Below are 20,021 nucleotides of genomic sequence, written 5' to 3' on the forward strand. Positions count from 1 at the left end.
CAATGTATTTATTTCTCTTGAGATTTCTTTTTGATCCATGTGTTCTTTGTCAGTGTGCTAATTAGTTCGAATTATTTGGAGATTTTCCTGTTAGCTTTCTGTTACTGCTGTCTCATTTGATTGTGCTGTGTGGTCCAAGAACACCCTCTGCATGATTTCAGTTCTAACTTGTTGAGGTGTGTTTAATGGCTCGTGATGTCATCTACCTTGGGCTATGTTCCATGAACATTTGAGAAGCATGTGTTCTGTGCCCTTGCTGGGGGAAGCTGTCTATGAATGCTGATTAGGTCCTCTTGGTCAGCAGTAGTGCTGAGTACTTTTATATCCTCCCTTGTTTTCTGTCTAGCCACAAACTGGCTGAGATCTTTCACTGAGGGCCACAGCTGCTGCCAGTCCTCTCCATGTGGCCACCCTCCCTGGACCCCAGAAAGTTTCCTCCCTCAGCCTTGCAGACCTTACCCCTCCAGATGCCACAGCACCTGTTCTTGTGAGCCACAGGATACCAGGTTCTCTAACCCTGTCCCCCCACATTGTCACTTTCCTCAGTGACCCAGTTTTCTGTGCCATCTCTTTCCTGCCTTGGCCTCATGATATGATACATATCTCAGAGGAATACTGCTATTACTCTGGACCCCTGCAGTGGAAATTCCCACCAAAGATGAACTCACAGAGTGAAATAGTTAGCCTTGGGCTGCAATAAAATACCTAAGAGACTTGCATTTCCACTCAGAATGCCAAAAGCTGCAAAGAACATCCCTCCCACTCTAGCAACGGTGAAAGTCAGATGATGAGTCACAAAGGAACAAAGTAAACTGAATTCCAAAAAGGAATGAGGCCCTTCAAGGAGAGGGAGAGAGAGAGAGAGAGAGAGAGAAAGGGCACGAACTGTTTCATCTTTGATGGGACATGGAAGAAAGATGTGACCACCACACAGATGGACAAGAAAGATTCAGGTAAATCTTGAGAAGTTCTGACAGGCTGATCAGTATGGCAGTTGGAAATAGATCAGAGTCCTGTACACGGAGCCCTCTGGGTGACACAGGTGTGCTTGGGGCGACCAGTGGTTCCTCAGGCCCCACGTGCTTCCCAGACTCTCACAAGCAAAAGCCTTTAGCTGAGGTAAAGGTATCAGTCAGTCACACCCCTGGGGCATAAGCAGACTGCCAGGGGTCTCAGGAGGTGTGAGAGCCTGAACAGGGACCCCCTCCATGGGGCCATCCTACAGGGAAAGCTAAAAGCTGAGGGGGCCCAGGAACCCTGCGAAAGACCCTCCCCTCCAGCCCCGTACCCCACTGTAACGGTGAGGCCACTGCAGCCCGCAGTTGGAGGGGCCTGAAGTCTGCACGGAGGTGACCATGGCGACAACAAACTCAAACAGGCCAAGCGGCCACCTCCTGACCAGATGGTGCAACCCCACATGAAGGCCCGCAGGGGACGGGGCGTGCTGTTCTCCAGGCCCGGGACGGCCGTCTGCTGGCTCTGGTGATTACCGAGAAGCAGCACCCAAGTCCCCAGCCGCGACTGGGCACATGTTTACTTCAACACTCCGTTCTTTCAGGATTTTCCTCATGTACTTTGAAGTTCTGATGTTAGGACATACACATTTAGGATTTTGATGTCCTCCCGATCACTTGACCCCTTCATCTCTATCCCTCGCAACAGTCCTTGCACTGACATTGGCTTTGTCTGATATTCGATCAATATCAGTCCTGCCACACCAGCTACATTTCTCACTTGTGTCTATACAATGTATCTTTTACCTTTAACTATGTATGTCTTTATGTCTGAAGCGGTTTCTTTTAAGCATATGGGTGAGGAACACCATTTGACACAGGAAACAGGTAATCATTTTTTTTTAAAGAAGCAGAATTTTTAAAAAAGCAAACAAAAATGTTAAACAGCTCTATTATAATTCATTAAAATAAAAAACTTAACATAAGGATTACACAGTAGACCAGACACAGTGGAAGAGAGAATTAAAGAACTGGAAGCTAGATGTGTAGCAGGGGGAGAGCAACGCTGAACAATATTAGAGAAAACTTTAGACAAGGAAGACAGAAGGAGAGCCTCAGAGAAGGAGAGAACAAAGAGGTGGCAATGTTCAAGATGAAAGAATTTTCCAGACTTGGGGAAAAACCCCACCAAACTATGCTTTCATTGGATATTGTGTTTGGCTGCTAATTATTAAAAAAAAAAAAAAATCAAAATGAGAGTGGCTTAAACATGATCGAGGCTTATTTTCTCTTGTGTTGAGAAGACTGGAGATAGGCAGTTGTAGATAGAAAGCGAAATAAGCCTCTTGCAGGTCTCCCACCTCAGGGGCTGGGGAGTGTGCCTATGAAATGTGGTCATCAGGGAAGGCAATGCCCTGTCTCTCAGCCCCTGGGAGTAGAGGGTGTAACTTCTGCTGGCACCTGACTGCAAATGCAAGCCTCCGCTCATGAACCATGAGAGACTATGGACTCTGAGAAACAAACAGGGTTTTAGAGGGGAGGGGGGAGGGGGGATGGGTTAGCCCGCTGATGGGTATTAAGGAGGGCACGTACTGCATGGAGCACCGGGTGTTATACGAAAACAATGGATCGTGGAACACAACATCAAAAACTAATGATGTATTTTATGGTGACTATCAGAACATAATACAATTAAAAAAATAAAAAAGTTATGAGAAATTGGGCAGTTTCATCTTGGATGCATGACGATACTGGGTCGTATCTGCTTAGCTATATACGGGAGTAAGATCCCTTTCTGTCTGCAGTCTCTTTAGCACATTGCCTGGGATGCAAGCCACATTCTAGCCAAATGCTTGTTCGGTAATACAATTGCTTTCTCTCTCCTCTGTATTTGTGGAGAAGGTTTCTGGATTGGGAGGAGATTTTGCCCTTAATCTTATTTCCCCGACACAGTCCTAGGCTAGACCAGCTGCCCTTTGATCAGAGCTCCGGGTCCTTTTGTGTTTTTGCTTCACCATCCTTAACACCTGGCAGCAAGGAAATAAATGAAACCCAAAGGAGAAGGGCAAAGGCTATTTATTCGGAGCTTGCTACAGCAAGGGGGTCATCTGCGTTTGGTGGAAACTCACAGGCAGGCAGAGGAGTGGGAAGCTTCCTTGTGAGAACAGGGAGGCTCTGGGCACACCCTGGAGGGAGGCTGTGGCCCGAGGGAGCTGTGGGCAGCTAACTAGAAGTGGGTCATCCACGTGATTCATTAGGGATGCATATCTGGCTTCCTCTGGTTGGTCCTAGGTTACAGCAGGGACAAAAATCAGAGAAGCGGTCAGTTATTAATCAAGTCATAGACATTTGGGGCCAATTGTTGCAGGGCTTATCATTTGTCTTCCTGAACTGTTTATTAGAGATAGTAGTCCGAATTCCTACACATCTGACTTATAGGGCTGGTTACCGCAGATAACGGGCTGGCTTCCTGGGCTGCAGCCTGTAGTGTCAGAGTTCTATTTTTCTTTTTTTAGATTTTATTTACTTGACAGAGAAAGAGCACAAGTAAAGGGAGTGGCAGAGGGAGGGCGAGAAGCAGGCTTCCCCGAGGAGCAGGGAGCCGGATGTGGGGCTCAGTCCCAGGATCTTGGGATCATGACCTGAGCCAAAGGCAGACGCTTAACCTACTGAGCCACCCAGGTGCCCCCAGAGTTCTATTTTTATACATGGTCTGGCCACTGCCCATTTGTATATTTGGTCTCTAAGCGTTCATCATTGGGATTATCTCATGTCCCCATACAGTCACTGCAGGACCCACCACTGCGAGCACATTCCAGGTAGAGAAGTTAAGCAAAGGGCAAAGAGCATGTCTCCCAGGGGAGTCCCTTTACAGGACCTTGAAAATGAGGATCCATCCAGATCTTTGCTTTGCTTACTGAGCACAGTGATGCCCCCACCAAAGAGGGGGCTTCTGTTTAAGGTAAAAGGGAGTATGGACACTGGCCAGGCGGTCAGCAACCTCTTTCTCAGATGGAAAGATTCTTCAGGTGGAAAAAGTGGAGGAATAAATCCATAAGAATCTATTCTTCAATAAGAAAGTCGTTTATGACAATTATTCTAATAAAGAACTGGCTGATTAGAACTGTTTGTAGTCAATGTTATATGCAGAAAATGTGCTCCCCAGTACCTTCCCAACCCCACCCCCCGCCCTGTCCCTCCATCTCCAGGGTACTGAGGCAGAGACAAGAGAGAGCAGTCTGAAGATGTGGAAATGAACACACACTGAAAACTGCTCAGCTAAAGCAAATTAGTTCAAAGAGACAATAAATTCAGGGAGCTGGTCACTTGGCAAAATGACTCTTCAGAGAACTGGCTTTTAGTGACTGCCCAAGTGCAAAGAGTGGTTCAAGCAGAAGCACCTCGATGGGGTGGGCGTGTCTGTGAAGGACCCTGTGAAGGGGGCTTCCGTGCAGGGCTGGTGGGTTTTCCACCAAACTCAGGGCGGTCCCAAGGGCTGGAGCACCACCTCCACTGTATGATGCTCAACGCCCGGGGAAGTGTAGTTTATGTCCTCTGGAAAAGAAGAAATGAAACCCAAGGGGGAAGTCACGGAGTTCAGGAGGGAGAGCGTGTTCTCAAGAAATGCATGGAAATGGGTCCTTTGCACACTGGAGACTGAAGGTGCCATCAGGACAGCCAGGGCAGAGCAGGAGTCTTGCCGAGGGAGACACCCATGTGGCAGGAAGGAGCAAACATGGGTGCTTTGAAGCCTCCCTGGCCGTTCTCTGGGCCTGGGGCTGTTCCTCCAACGCATCCAAGTTGTCCGGAACTGAGAGTGACTGTTGTGAGCATTTCCTTCCCGGCAAAAGGTCCAGACACTGCAAACACGCAGGCATGTGTGCACACCCACGCGTGCACAAATGTGCACACACAGGCAGGTGTGCACAGCCTCACACGCACACATGCACGCACACGGTGCAGGTGCACACCCAGGCACGTGTGTGCACACGCACACCAGCACATGTGCACGCACGTGCACACACTCACTCCACTTGCCTTTCCTTCCCTGGGGCTCTCCATTTTCTCTGCTGCCAGCACTGGATGAGAAGGTGCTTTCTACGTCCCCTCTGGAGGATTTGTTCTGCACGTTCCTGCAGCCTCCTCCCCGACAAGAAGCGCCACCCCCACCTGACCGGAGGATCACATGCGCAGGGTTCTGCCTGCCACTACATCTCCCCACAGAAAATTCTTTATTTTCATTCCTCCATCAGGAATCCATTTAGGGAAGTGTCCGTGATTCAAGTACAAAATGAGAGGAAGGATGATGCTTCCAGGGGCAACTCCCAATCCACACAAAAAACTGAAAACACCTCTAATCCCTTCCAGGAGATGGAAAGTGAAAACCCCAGGGGAGGGAAAAGAGCATTGCCTGATCCTGCTTTGACTGCATAGTCAGAAACAAGAATACTTGGAGGGAAGAATAGGAAATTATCGGACTGGAAACTTTTTCACAGTTAAAAAGAAGTGGCAAGTTGATGCATCATTGACAATTTAATGGGAATTAGTCCTCTGATCACGTCCGACTGCCGCTGACAAGAAAGTGCTTCTCAGGAGACAGAGATCCAATCATCCCACCGCCTTGGGGAGGGCCTGGAAATGCATTTCTTCACATGCCCTTGAAATGACCTCCTTGGGACACTGCTGGTTCCAAGTGGGAAGGGGCCTGGGGTCGGGGGGAGACAGGCTCCCAGCTGCAGCCACGGGGCGGCGATTTCCCCTGGACTGGCAGGGACTCTGGGCTTTGCCTCTAAAGCCAAATAACTGGGTCCAAATTCAGGACCTATCCTTTGCTAACCTCCTGGTTCAGCTGCGGGGCTGGAAAGAGGAGTAAGAATCACATCCAGCTGTCCTTGAGGGTTAAGCGAGTTAACCACAAATGGCCCATGATTTAATCAACAGCGCCCATGTAGGGAGGCTTCCATAAAAACCCCAGCTGAAGTTCAGAGAGCTTCCAGGTTGCTGAACACACCCCCCTGATGGAGGGTGGTCACCCTGACATCGTAGGGACCCCCTGCTGGAAGGTGGTGCACCCCAACACCGTGGTGACCCCTTGCTGGAGGGTGGCGCACCCCAACACCATGGGGACTCCCTGCTGGAGGGAGACACACCCCAACACTGTGGGGACTGAAGCTCCTGCACTCAGGACTTCTGGGCCTTGTCCTGGTACCTCTTCATCTGGCTGTTCATCGGTCTCACAATAAACTTGAGTTCTGGGGGTCATTCTAGCAAAATATCAAGCACAAGGAGGGAGTTAAGGGAACCCCCAATTTGTAGCCAAGTCAGACAAAGTGTGGGAACCCAGGACAGACCACATGCGCCCAACACCTGAGGGGGCGGTCCTGCGGGGCTGAGCCCAGGTTGGTGCTGGCCTTGAACTGAACTGTAGGACAGGCCATGGTGTCAAGCCTGGAGAGCTGTTTGGTGTGGAACCCCACATATTTGGTGTCAGAAGTGAAGAAGAGTGAGTCAAACAAGCTTACTTTCACGCAGAGACAGAAAGCAGACTGACGGGTCCCCGGGACTGGGGGCAGGGGACCGGAGTGACTGCTGAGCCGGTGTGGGTTTCCTCGTGTGGCGATGGAAACGTTCTGGAATTAGGAGTGAGGGCTGTACAATGAAATGAATGTACTAAAAACTACTGAACTTATACACATTGAAACGGTGAATTTTATGTTATGTAAATTATCTCAGTAAGAAAACATAACATCAATATAAAAATTATTAATGACATTTTACATTATTTTTCCTGTAGTAAGTTTTCAAAACCCAGTGTGTATTTTACATTCCCCGCACATACTGTGCTAGCACAGCACTGAATACACCGAATGCCACTCAAGGGCACTCTTTGAGGGATGATTTATATAAATACACTTTTTTAATATGTCTCTGCTTTCAAGACTCAATCTAGTTGAGACAAAAACACAGAGAATCATGACACAGCTTATATCATTGCAGGAGGCAGAACGGACCAAGGCCACCTCCACCCGGTCTCCAACTGCAGCCTCAGGGCCCTCCGCGTGGCCTAACACTGGCAGGGAACAGAGCATCCACTGGGCCCAGCGCCAACGAACCCCCATCATGTCTAGTCCCCAAATTGGAAGAGAACAGAGCATCCTCTGAACCCGGTATAAATGGACCCCCATCACTAGTCCCAAGACTGCAAGAGAAGAGAGCATCTGCTCTCCATAGGCCCAGTGCAAATGGACTCCCGTCACTAGTCCTAAGTCTGCAGGAGAACAGAGCATCTTCTGAGCCCAGTGCAGATGGACCCCCATCACTAGACCTAAGTCTGCAGAACAGAGCATCCTCTGAGCCTTGTGCCAATGGACCCCCATCACTAGTCCTAAGTCTGCAGAACAGAGCATCCTCTGAGCCTGGTGCAAATGGACCCCCATCACTAGTCCCAAGACTGCAACAGAACAGAGCATCTGCTGGGCCCGGTGCAAATGGACTCCCGTCACTAGTCCTAAGTCTGCAGGAGAACAGAGCATCCTCTGAGCCTAGTGCAGATGGACCCCCATCACTAGACCTAAATCTGCAGAACAGAGCATCCTCTGAGCCTGGTGCAAATGGACCCCCATCACTAGTCCCAAGACTGCAACAGAACAGAGCATCTGCTGGGCCCGGTGCAAATGCGCTTCCATCACTAGTCCTAAGTCTGCAGGAGAACAGAGCATCCTCTGAGCCTGGTACAAATGGACTCCCACCACTAGTCCTAAGTCTGCAGAACAGAGCATCCTCTGAGCCTGATGCAAATGGACTTCCATCACTAGTCCTATGTCTGCAGAACAGAGCATCTGCTGGGCCCAGGGTAAATGGACTCCTGTCACTAGTTCTAAGTCTGCAGGAGAACAGAGCATCCTCTGAGCCCAGTGCAGATGGACTCCCGTCACTAGTCCTAAGTCTGCAGAACAGAGCATCCTCTGAGCTCAGTGCAAATGGACTCCCCTCACTAGTCCTAAGTCTGCAGAACAGAGCATCCTCTGAGCTCAGTGCAAATGGACCCCCCTCACTAGTCCTAAGTCTGCAGAACAGAGCATCCTCTGAGCTCGGTGCAAATGGACCCTCCTCACTAGTCCTAAGTCGGCAGGAGAACAGAGCATCCTCTGAGCCCAGTGCAAATGGACCCCCCTCACTAGTCCTAAGTCTGCAGAACAGAGCATCCTCTGAGCCTGGTGCAAATGGACCCCCATCACTAGTCCTAAGTCTGCAGAACAGAGCATCCTCTGAGCTCAGTGCAAATGGACTCCCGTCACTAGTCTTAAGTCTGCAGGAGAACAGAGCATCCACTGGGCCCGGTGCAAATGGACTCCCATCACTAGTCCTAAGTCTGCAGGAGAGCAGAGCATCCTCTGAGCTCAGTGCAAATGGACTCCCGTCACTAGTCCTAAGTCTGCAGAACAGAGCATCCTCTGAGCTCGGTGCATATGGACCCTCCTCACTAGTCCTAAGTCTGCAGGAGAACAGAGCATCCTCTGAGCCTGGTGCAAATGGACCCCCCTCACTAGTCCTAAGTCTGCAGGAGAACAGAGCATCTTCTGAGCTCAGTGCAAACGGACTCCCATCACTAGTCCTAAGTCTGCAGGAGAACAGAGCATCATCTGAGCTCAGTGCAAATGGACTCCCATCGCTAGACCTAAGTCTGCCAGAGAACAGAGCATCTTCTGAGCCCGGTGCAAATGGACCCCCATCACTAGTCCTAAGTCTGCAGAACAGAGCATCCTCTGAGCCTGGTGCAAATGGACCCCCATCACTAGTCCTAAGTCTGCAGGAGAACAGAGCATCCTCCGAGCCTGATGCAAATCGACTCCCATCACTAGTCCTAAATCTGCAGGAGAACAGAGTATCCTCTGGGCCCGGGGCCCACAGACCTGCGTCACTAATCCCAAGCCTGGAGGAGAACAGAGCATCCTCTGAGCTCAATGCAAATGGACCCCCCTCACTAGTCCCAAGACTGCAGAACAGAGCATCCGCTGGGCACAGAGACCATGGACCCCCCTCAATAGTGCTGACATTGGAGGAGAACAGAGCATCATCTGCTGGGCCTGGGGCCCTTGGACCCCTCTCACTCTTCCCAAGACTGGAGGAGAACACAGCATCGGCTGGCCCAGCACCCACAGATCCCCATTACTAGTCCCAAGACAAGACCAGAGCATCCGCGGGTCCAGTGCCCAGAGACCCTCAAAGCTCTTCCCACCACCTGCTGGCAGGGGGCTTTCTCTACATGTCCTTCCCTCATTTTCTGGATTAAAATTTTTTCTCTTCCATTCCATTCAGAGTCATACACTTAATTCTCTCTTTAGTTTTTCAGTGGGACCCCTTACATTTTTAACTGTCTGCTTAGATTAACTAAGCACATGTGAAGCCACTAGCTTGCGGTCCTGCAGCACGCAAACAGCTTGGGGTCCTTCTCCCAACCGCCTGTGCGGTGTGCCTTACTGTGGCCCAGAATTTGGGGTCTACCCTTGCTGTTCCGATGGCTCACCTTTATCTTTTTACAGTCAACACATTCCTATTCACCCACTTTTTCCACTTTGCCCTTCCCTTTTGCATCATAACTTTCTCGCTCTGGCTTACAGTTCCTGTCTTGGTGAGCCCCCTTTGGTTTTGCTTGTTTGAAAATGTCTGTATTTCATTTATGAACGACCATTTAGCCAAGATTACCAATCCTCAGTTTGCATTTTGATTATTCCACTACATTCCAGCTGTCTTCATTGCTACTGAGATGTCAGCTGTTAGCCCATAGCTGCCATAGAGAACATTTAGCTTTTCTCTCTGCATGCTTTTAAGATTTTATTTCTGTCTCCCAACTGGTAAATGGAAGAAGTGGGCAAGCTGCAAGAGGAGCTTCAGGCAGAGATCAGGCAAGAGAAAAAAATTTAAGATGAACATAAGTATAAGATGAACTTAAGTTTCCCATCTGAAGATGAGCTGGAGCAGAAAAGATGGAGACAGAAGGTGGTATGGAGAGAGACAGTGGATGGGGGTGTGGGGGGGGGGGCAGTGTGCACCTGCCTCCACCTGCCATGCTCCTCTCTGTGGCTCAGTGAGCTACTTGGGGCTGGGAGGAAGTGGCCCGGAGAACAGCAGACATCATAATAAGATACATATACTTACGCATATATTTTTTATTTTTAAGCAGGCCCAACATGGGGCTTGAACTCACAACCCTGAGATCAAGACCTGAGCTGAGATGAAGAGTCAGTAGCTTAATAACCAACTGAGCCACCCAGGTGGCCCAAATACATATTTATTAAATAAGCATCTTCCTGCTCTGCCATCCTTGTGCAGTGCCTCATGGGCCAAGATGGCTGCTGGACCACCAGCCATATGACTGCATGCCAGAAAGGAAGAGAGAATACATTTCCTCTCACATTTGGAAAATGCAGTCCTCTGGCTGGGCAGCAATGTGCTTGGCTAAAACCAAGAATAAACATGCATTTTACTGCCAGCTGCTGTGCACTCTTCTCACTAAATGATACTATTTTTTCTTTACCAATAACTTCCTTTAAAATGAATTTCTTTAAATTCTTCATGGGGCACCTGGGTGGCTCAATGGCTAGGCGTCTGCCTTCAGCTCAGGTCATGATCTCAGGGTCCTGGGATTGAGTCCTGCATCAGCCTCCTTGCTCAGTGGGGAGTCTGCTTTGCCCTCTGCCAGCCGCTCCCCCTGCTTGTGCACTCACACTCTCTCTCTCTCTGACAAATAAATAAATAAAATCTCTTTTTAAAAAAATAAATTCTCCGTTTTATCAGGACCTGGCCCCTGAGCCATTTGTTTCTTCTCCCCCAGGGAGATTATGCCAGAGACAGGATCAAGTATGCTCATGCCCATTCCCCACCCCCACCCCCAGCCTATCTCAGCCTCCAGGACTGACTCCAGGGGAGGCAGAAGAACGATTTCTATGTCTTGGCATGTGGAAGGGGCGCGCCTGGTGGGAGAGGCTTGTTGAGGCTGAGCCTGGCCACACATGTCCATCCCATCTTGCCCGAGCTTACGGCGGGGAGTGGTGGTCGCCCCAGGCTCGGGGTGACTGAGTGATCATTCACTGCCAGGAAGAGGTTGGTATTCCACTAGTCTCCTTCTGTAATAAATATCCTCTGTTTATCAGATTGTGGCACTGAGAAGTCGAATGTGTAGACTACATAGCAGTGGAGCAGAGCGAGCAAGGGGGATGGGGGAGCACTGTCCACCGGAAGGACAGGGGTGGGAGGAGGTGCCGGTGGCATGGGATGCGGTAAATAGAAAACACAGACAAGAGGGGTCAACTTGGGGCTGACATACTAGTAATTACAGTTCAGAGAACCATATTTGGCTTATCAATTATAAGACCAATTTCTTAGAGAAGAAAACACTGCAGCCACCTGCTATTTACAAGAGACGCACCTAAAATATAGGGAAGCAAGGAGTAAGGAAGAGGGTGGGGAAAATACACTAGAGGGTGATGCTGCAATTCTGATACCAGGTCAAACTGCCTTTGAGGCAAAGAGCCTTATCGGGGATACTGAATGCCCTTGGTCGGTAGCAAAGGGAACAATTCCCTAGGAATGAGAGACAAAGCTTGAGCCCATGAACTGCTGAGTAACATTTTCAAAAAAGTATGTAAAGCCAAACTACAAGAAGGAATTAACAGATCCTCAGCTTATTTCCTTCCCTCCCTCAATAGTCCATCCAGAAGCTGTTAGACAGGCAGGGCCGGGGCGGAGCCCGGGTGTGCGAAGCTGTGGGAGGGCAGGGCTTGGAGCACACGGGGCAGGGCCGCGAAGACAGCAGCCCCTCCTGGGATGCAGGGGCAGGGCCCAGGTTTGGTTTCAAAATGCCCGTCCCCAATCTATAGAACCAGCCTCCCCGGAGAGACATCGACGCTAGGGCTTGGGCACGGAAGGCACCTGAAATCTCCTGAAGGAGCCTGAAATCTCCTCGTACAGAAAGTTAAGAGCACTCAGAGAGGGATGGGACATATCAAAAGAAGTGAATATAAATAAAGAGCCAGGCTGACCGCACTCTCTGCAGCCCACACTTATTTTTTCAAGTGGCCATCCTAACAGGGATGAGGTGGTGTCTTATTGTGGGTTTGATTTCCATTTCGCTAATGATGAGTGATGGGGAGCATCTTTTCATGGGCTTATGGCCATCTGTATGTCTCCTTTGGACAAATGTCTGTTCAAGTCCTTTGTCCATTTTTATTTAGGTTGTTTTATATGAATCCCTTATCAGATATATGATTTGCAAATATTTCCTCCCATTCCAGTAGTTGCCTTTTTACTCTGTTGATAGTGTCTTTTGACACACAATTTTTAAAAAAATCTTCGCGAACTCCAATTTGCCTGTTTTTCCTTTTGTTGCCTGTGCCTTTGGCATCATATCCAAGAAATCACTGCCAAGTCCAAAGTTGTGAAATCTTACCCCTAATGTTTTCTTCTAAGAGCACTATTGTTTCAGGTCTTACTTCCTGGTCTTTGATCCATATTGAGTTAATTTTTGGATATGGTGTGAGACAGGGATCCAACTTCATTCTTTTGCACGTGGATGTCCAGTTTACCAGCACCATTTGTTGAAAAGACCATCCTTTCCCCATTGAATGGATGGCACCCTCATCAGAAATCATCTGACCATAAATGCAAAATCATTTGATCTCTGGCAAAGGTAATTTCTGGGCTCTTTATTCTATTCCATTGGTCTCTATGTCTGTCTCGGTATATGCCAATACCATAGTGTTCTGATTACTGTGGCTTTATAATAAGTTTTGAAATCGGGGAGTGTGAGTCTGCTGGCTCAGTTCTTTCTCAAGATTGTTTTGGCTATGAAGGGTCCCCTGAGATTCCATATGATTTTTACGATCAGTTTTTCTCTTTCTACAAAAACCGTCCTTGGGATTTTGATACTTATTACGCGGACTCTGTGGATGGCTTTAGACAGTACTGACATGTTAACATGTTCCAATCCATGATCATGGAAAGTGTTCCCAATTATTTGTCTTCTTTAATTTCTTTCAAAAATGTTCAAATGATGAAAATGTTCTTTTCAAAAATGCTTCATCGTATACAAGTCTCTCCCTTTCCGGGTTAATTCCTAAGTATTTTATTCTTCTTGATGCTGTTGTAAATGGTACTGTCTTTGTAATTCCTTTTTAGATTGCTCATTGTTAGTGTATAGAAATGCAACTGATTTTTGTGTATTGACTTTGTATCTTGCTACTTTGCTGACTTCATTTTTTTAGTTCCAACAGTTGGTTTTGGTTTTTTTGTTTTTGTTTTGTTTTTTATGGAAACTTTAGGGTCTTTTTACCTATAACACCATACATCTGTGAACTGAGATAATTTTACTTCTTTTCCAATTTTTATTCCAATACTTTTTATTTCCTTTTCTTGCCTTTAACTGCTCCAGTTAGAATTTCCAGTATTAGTTGAAGAAAAGAGGCAAAAGCGAGTCTCCTTGCCTGATCCTGGTCTTAGAGGAAAAACTTTAAGTCTTTCCCCACTGAGTATGATGTTCACTGTGGGTTTTTCGTAGATGGCCTTTATGGTGTTGAGAAGTTCCCTTCTATACCTAGCTTGTTGAGTGGTTTTTTTTTTTAAGATTTTATTTATTTGACAGAGAGAGAGAGACAGTGAGAGAGGGAACACAAGCAGGGGGAGTGGGAGAGGGAGAAGCAGGCTTCCCACTGAGCAGGGAGCCTGATGTGGGGCTCGATCCCAGGACCCTGGGTCCATGACCCGAGCCAAAGGCAGACGCCTAACGACTGAGCCACCCAGGTGCCCCTGTTGAGTGTTTTATTATAAAAGGGTGTTGAATTTTGTCACATGCTTTTTCCACACTGAGATAATCATGTGCGGGTTTTTTTCCTTCATTACAATGGTTTATGACATTGATCAATATTCATGTTAAAGCATCTTGCATCCCAGGAATAAAATCACACTTGGTCATGGTGTATAATCCTTTCACGATGCTGCTGAATTTGGTTTGCCAGTGTTTTGTTGAGGATTTTTGCATCTATGTTCACAAGGGATATTGGTCTGTAGTTTTTTCTCGTAGCGTCTGGCTTTGATATCGGGAATACTGGACTCACAGAATGCGTCAGGACGTGTTCTCTCCTCCCCAATTTTTTGAAAATGTCTCCGAAGCATTAATATTGGTTCTTCTTTAAATGTTTGGTAAAATTTACCAGAGAAGACTTCAGGTCCATGGCTCGTCTGTGTTGGGAGTTTTTTTTATTATTACTTCTTCAATATTCTTATGAGTTATAGGTCTGTTCAGATTTTCTATTTCTTTGTGATTTTGTCTTAGGTTTTGTGTTTCTAGGAATTTGTCCATTCCATCTAAGTGACCCAGTTCATTGATATAAAACTGTTCATGGCACTCTCTTATAATCCCTTTTATTTCCATAGAATCAGCAGTAAAGCCCCCACTTTCATTTCTGATTTTGACAATTTGAGTCTTCTCTTTTTTTCTTGGTCTGTCCAGCTAAAAGCTTATACTTTTTGTTGATCTTTTTAAAGAACCAACTCCTGATGTCATTAGTTTTCTCTACTGTTTTTCTATTCCCTATTTCACTTATCACCGCTCTAGTCTTTATTACTTTTTTTTTAAAGGAGACTTTTTTTTTAAAGAAGATAGTATTTTATTTTATTTTAATTACTTTCTTCCCTCTGCTAGCTTTGTGTTTAGCTTGTTCTTCTTTTTCTAGAAACTTAGATTGTTGATTTGAGATCTTTGGTTTGTTTGGATTTTTTAAAAGATTTTATTTAGTTGACAGAGAGAGGAGAGCGAGAGAGCAAGTGAGCACGAGCAGGGAGAGAGGCAGAGGGAGCAGCAGACTCTCGCTGAGCACAGAGCCCGATGCGGGGCTCAATCCCAGAACTCTGAGTTCATGACCTGAGCCGAAGGCAGACGCTTCACCGACTGAGCCCCAAAGGCACCCCAGATCTTTGGTTTTTAACGTAGGCATTGACAGCTATAAACTTCCCCCCTTAGCACCACTGTTGCTGCAGCCTGTGAGGTTTGGTGTGTTCTCGTTTTCATTCGTCCCTGATTATTTTCTAATTTCCCTCATCAGTTCTTCTTTGATCCACTGATTGTTTGGGAGTGTGTTGTTCAAGTTCCACAGTTCTGTGAGTCTTCCAGTTCTTCTGTTATGAACTTCTAACTTCATCCCACTGCAGAGAAGATTCCTTGCAGCATGTCTATCTTTTTACATCTGTGGAGACCTGTGTCCTAACATGCGGTTTATCCTGGAGAATGCCCACATGCACTAGAGAAGGACGTGTGAGCAGTTACTGGGTGGAGCGTTCTGCACACATCTGCTGGGATAGTCGCTTTATTGCACTGCGTGAGTCTTTCCATCGCTGTGAGTATATACTGAAGTCTCCTACTGGTACTGGACAACTGTTTGTTCAATTCAGTTTTTGCTTTATACATTTTGATTCTCTGTCATTTGGTGGGTAAATGTTTACAACTGTTATATCTTCTTGCTGTACTAAACTTTTCATTAATCTATAACATCCTTCTCGTGTCTTCTAAACTTTTAAAGTCTATTTTGTCTGATATTAGCAGCCACTCCTCTCTTTTGATTACTATTTGCATGGAATATCTTTGTGTCTTTGAAGGTGAGCCTTCTGTGGACAGCGTGTAGTTGGGTCCTGTGTTTTTATCTGTTCTGGCAATCTCTGTCTTTTGATTGGAGAGTTTAATCCATTTACATTTAAAGTAATTACAGATAAGGAGAGACTTCTGTCATTCTGGTATTGTTTTCTATATGTCTCATAACTTTTTGCTCACTTCCTGCAACACTCTCTTCTTTTGTGTTTGACTTTTTTTTTTTGTCATGGTATGTTTAAATTCCTCTCTCATTTTCTTTTGTGTATATTCTATACCTAATTTCTTTGTGGTTACCATGGAGATTACACTTCCCACCCTAAAGTGATAACCCTCTAATTTGAATTTATAACAGGTTAACTTCCAGTCACACACACAAACCCTGTTCTTTTATGGCTCTGTCCCTGCCCAGATACCACAAAATTGTATTTGATGCATTGTATGGCCCATGTCCTGTAGGCTCTGTTCAGTTTTCTTCAATCTTTTTTCTTTCTCTTTGTCAGACTGGATCATTTCAATGATCTTATCTGTAAGTGTGCTGATTCTTTCTTCTGCCTGTTCAAATCTGCCTCCGATTCTATCTCATGCATTTTTCACTTCAGTTGTTAATTTGAAGACTCAGAATTTCTTTTTGGTTTCTAGCTCTCTTTGTTGGTATTTCTGTTTTGTTCGCACTTCATTTTCTTGACTCTTTCTCCATCTCCCTTCAGTTCTTAAGCATGTTTCACACCGTTGTCTTAAAGTCTTTGTCTAATAGATCTGCCATTAAGTCTTTTCTTCAGGGACAGTTTCTGTTGATTTATTTTTTCCCTTTAAATGAACCACACTTTACTGTTTGTTTCTTGTGATTTTTTTGTTGAAAACTAGACATGTGAATCTAACAATGGGGTAAACTCTGAAAATCAGATTCTCCCCGCTTCCCCAAGGTCTGCTTATTGGTTTTGTTAGGGTTTTGTAATTGACTTGTGTATTGGTTTTGCTTTTTTGACGTAGACTGTCTCTGCGCCAAAGATCAACCTGAGGTATAAACTTAAAATCTTCTCAGTTCTTTTCTGAGGCTTACCTGGACATACACAGTCACTTCCTAATTTGCCCCACATACACAGTTGGTTTGGAGTGTCCCAGTCCTTAACTTCTGGCCCCTGAAAGGGGGAAACTCCCAGATGAAAAGTGAAGGGGAGAAAAAAGGGCACTGACCCTTTAAATGCCTCGGAGGCTACTTCAGCTGGAGAGGGAGAGCTGATGTCACTGGCTGCCCTCCTCAGCAAGCACAGCACCCCAGTATTTGCAGAACAGAGTCCTCACCCACCCCGGCCCCCACACACTGTGCAAGCTGCTCCAGGAACAGGTGCTCAGCTGCCTGCCACAGGGCTGGGCTCAAAGTGACCAAAACTAACCGCAGTTTACCATCCAAGCCCTCCCCTGGGAGCTGCGAGCCTTCAGTAGGCTCCAGAGTTCCAAAATGGTTAGGTCAGATTGTGCCAGGGCAACCGCCGTCCAGGTGGGGAGACAGATTCTGGGTGCTTCCCAATCCACCATCTTCCCAGAATCTGCCTACGTGATTCTGAGCGCCTCTTCTGTGTGGGGAGCTGCACAAGGCTCCAGCGTATAAAGACAAAGAAAACACTCTCTTATTTCAAGAAGACAATGAGCCGGCAAGTAGGCAAGGATGACTTTGGAGGTGGTCAAACCAGTTTGCCCCGGGCTCTGGCACCTGCGGCTGTACGCGCGCGTGCAGTCATGCGCAGGCCCGCGGCCGTGCGTGTGTGGCTGTGCGTGCACCTGCGACTGTGTGTGCGTGCGTGCGGCTGTGCGTGTGTGCTGTTGTGTGTGTGCCTGCGGCTGTGTGCACGCCTGCGTCTGTGCACGCACCTGCAGATGTGTGCGCACCTGAGCAGCAGCAGCCTGGCCTCCCCCAAGCCCCACATAGGGGTAAGGCACTGAGCCTCGGGCTCCTGATCTGGAGAGTGGGATGATGGTAATGGTTGTGGAAATCCAGCAAGATGGCCAATGAAAACCTCTCCCACAGCGGTCAGCCGGTCAGCAGTGCTCAGGCAACACCTTCCTTCCCATCTCCATGGAAACAGCCCTCAACATCCTCAGAATCAGTCTCCCCCAAACCCAAAGATCTCATTTTCAAAATTAGAAGAGTAACTTCTCACAACTGATGATGGCTCCCTCCTGCCGTGGCCCCCGATGGGAACCACTGTGCGGAAGGACAGAAGTGTGCCCCGTGCCCATCAAGGGACAAACCAAATCTGCCAACGTGAAGTAAAACTTACAAGCTCAACAGGGGCTCCAACACATTCCCACTTGAAATGCACATTCCAGACCATCCATTCACTCATTCGTGTTAGGACCGGCCCCTCACACTTGGAGACCTGCACTGGCAATCATGACACACAGGAGAACAGTTAGGGCAGCCCGCGGGAACAACGTCAACCGTAAGGCAAGGCCTACTCACAACAAGGTGGATGACTCTCACACCTTGATGTAAAACAGAAAAGCCAGACGCAGAAAGGAATATACAGAGTGATTCCACAAATATCAAGTTCAAAAACAGGCAAAACCGGGGCGCCTGGGTGGCTCAGTCGTTAAGCGTCTGCCTTCGGCTCAGGTCATGATCCCGGGGTCCTGGGATCAAGCCCCGCATCGGGCTCCCTGCTCAGTGGGAAGCTCCCTTCTCCCTTTCCCACTCTCCCTGCTTGTGTTCCCTCTCTCGCTGTGTCTCTATCAATCAAATAAATAAAATCTTTTTTTTAAAGATTTTATTTATTTATTTGAGAGAGAGAATGAGATAGAGCATGAGAGGGGGGAAGGTCAGAGGGAGAAGCAGACTCCCCGCTGAGCAGGGAGCCCAATGCAGGACTCGATCCCAGGACTCCAGGTTCATGACCTGAGCTGAAGGCAGTCGTTTAACCAACTGAGGCCACCCAGGCGCCCTCAAATAAATAAAATCTTTAAAAAAAAAAACAAAAAACAGGTAAAACCAGGGGCACCTGGGTGGCTCAGTCAGTTGAGTGTCCAACTCTTGATTTTAGCTCAGGTCATGATCTCAGGGTCATGGAATCAAGCCCCACGATGGGCTCCGCACTCAATGGGTCATCTGCTTGGGATTCTCTCTCTCTCTCCCCCTCTGTTCCTCTTCCCACTCATGCCCACTCTCTCTAAATAAATAAAATCTCTAAAAAAAAAAACAGGGTGCCTGGGTGGCTCAGTTGGTTAAGCGACTGCCTTCGGCTCAGGTCATGATCCTGGAGTCCCAAGATCGAGTGCCACATCGGGCTCCCTGCTCAGCGGGGAGCCTGCTTCTCCCTCTGACCCTCTTTCCCCTCTCATGCTCTCTTTCATTCTCTCTCTCTCAAATAAGTAAATAAAATCTTAAAAAAACAACAACAACACAGGCAACCCAATATACGGTGTTAGCAATCAGGGTATGGCTACCAGGGAACAGAGGAGCACAAGAAGGCTCCAGGGGAAGGGGCTTCTACGACCCATTGCTGTTCTGTCTCCTGACTTGGGAGCAGTGGATGCAAGCAGTCTGGACAGTGAGAAACCCAGTTGTGGCGTTCACACACGAAGGCATGTGCTGTGCACTTATGGTCTGTGCACGCTGGTGGACATGTTCAGCTTAGAAAATAAAAATAGAAAATGTTGGTGAACAGGGTTTGATCGGCACAAGCTGTTCTGAACTAGAAGCCAAGAGCATTTTGCCTGCACACCGTGCCTGAATCCATTTTGCCTGCATGCTGTGCCTGAATCCTAGCACACCACATCCTGAAGAACGCCCACTGAGACTCGAGAGTGAGCCTCATTGCACACAGCCTCAGCGGGTCCAGGAGGGCTGTCCTCGGATGCCACCGCCTCTACCCTCAGATGCTGCCGCCTCTGCAATTAGAGGTGGACAGGCAGAGGGTGCATGGGAAGCGGAAAGTACCAAAGGCTCTGGTGGCTGATCTGGACACAAATGGTACAGGTTGATAAGCTTTAGAACAGATGCAGAGCAACCAGGCTTCAGCAAGCATTCCCATCCATTCTGCTGCATGGCCCACTTAAAATAAGATGACATATTGTGAGCTCTGGATCACCAGCCTCCCCCACCCCTTTGCAGGCTACCTGTGGTTACCTGGGCATCCCTCCACCCAGCTCCCCAGCCTGCAGCGTCCATAAAAGAAGGTCAGAGCAAACAGCAGGGCAAAGACCCCAAATGGGGTCCTGTTGCTGCGTGTCTTTGGCACCTCCTATTTACTATAATCTAAACTTCCCTTCCTTCAATACATGTAGATTAAGAGCCAGCTTAAAAAACCTGCAATAATAATTTTTAAAAGCTTGTATTCCTGATCAGCTCTGTACCCTCAGAGCCTAGCACAGCATCAGAGCTCAGTGATTATTTCTTCGGTGATTTAATATAGTGCTCTACGGTTTACAAT

The 20,021-nt window shown here is 47.5% G+C and overlaps 1 protein-coding gene across 1 annotated transcript; it reads left to right on the forward strand.

Moving 5' to 3' along the window:
• The first annotated feature begins 833 nt into the window (after positions 1 to 833).
• On the forward strand, positions 834 to 9,262 carry LOC113917745 (mucin-1-like). Its single transcript, XM_027585720.1, has 2 exons — positions 834 to 953; positions 6,951 to 9,262. Exons 1-2 carry the CDS (start codon positions 907 to 909, stop codon positions 9,127 to 9,129), a joined length of 2,226 nt encoding a protein of 741 aa, XP_027441521.1. The 5' UTR covers positions 834 to 906; the 3' UTR covers positions 9,130 to 9,262.
• The last annotated feature ends 10,759 nt before the right edge of the window (positions 9,263 to 20,021 follow it).

This window comes from Zalophus californianus, chromosome 1 (assembly GCF_009762305.2).
Source record: "Zalophus californianus isolate mZalCal1 chromosome 1, mZalCal1.pri.v2, whole genome shotgun sequence".
NCBI lineage: Eukaryota > Metazoa > Chordata > Mammalia > Carnivora > Otariidae > Zalophus > Zalophus californianus.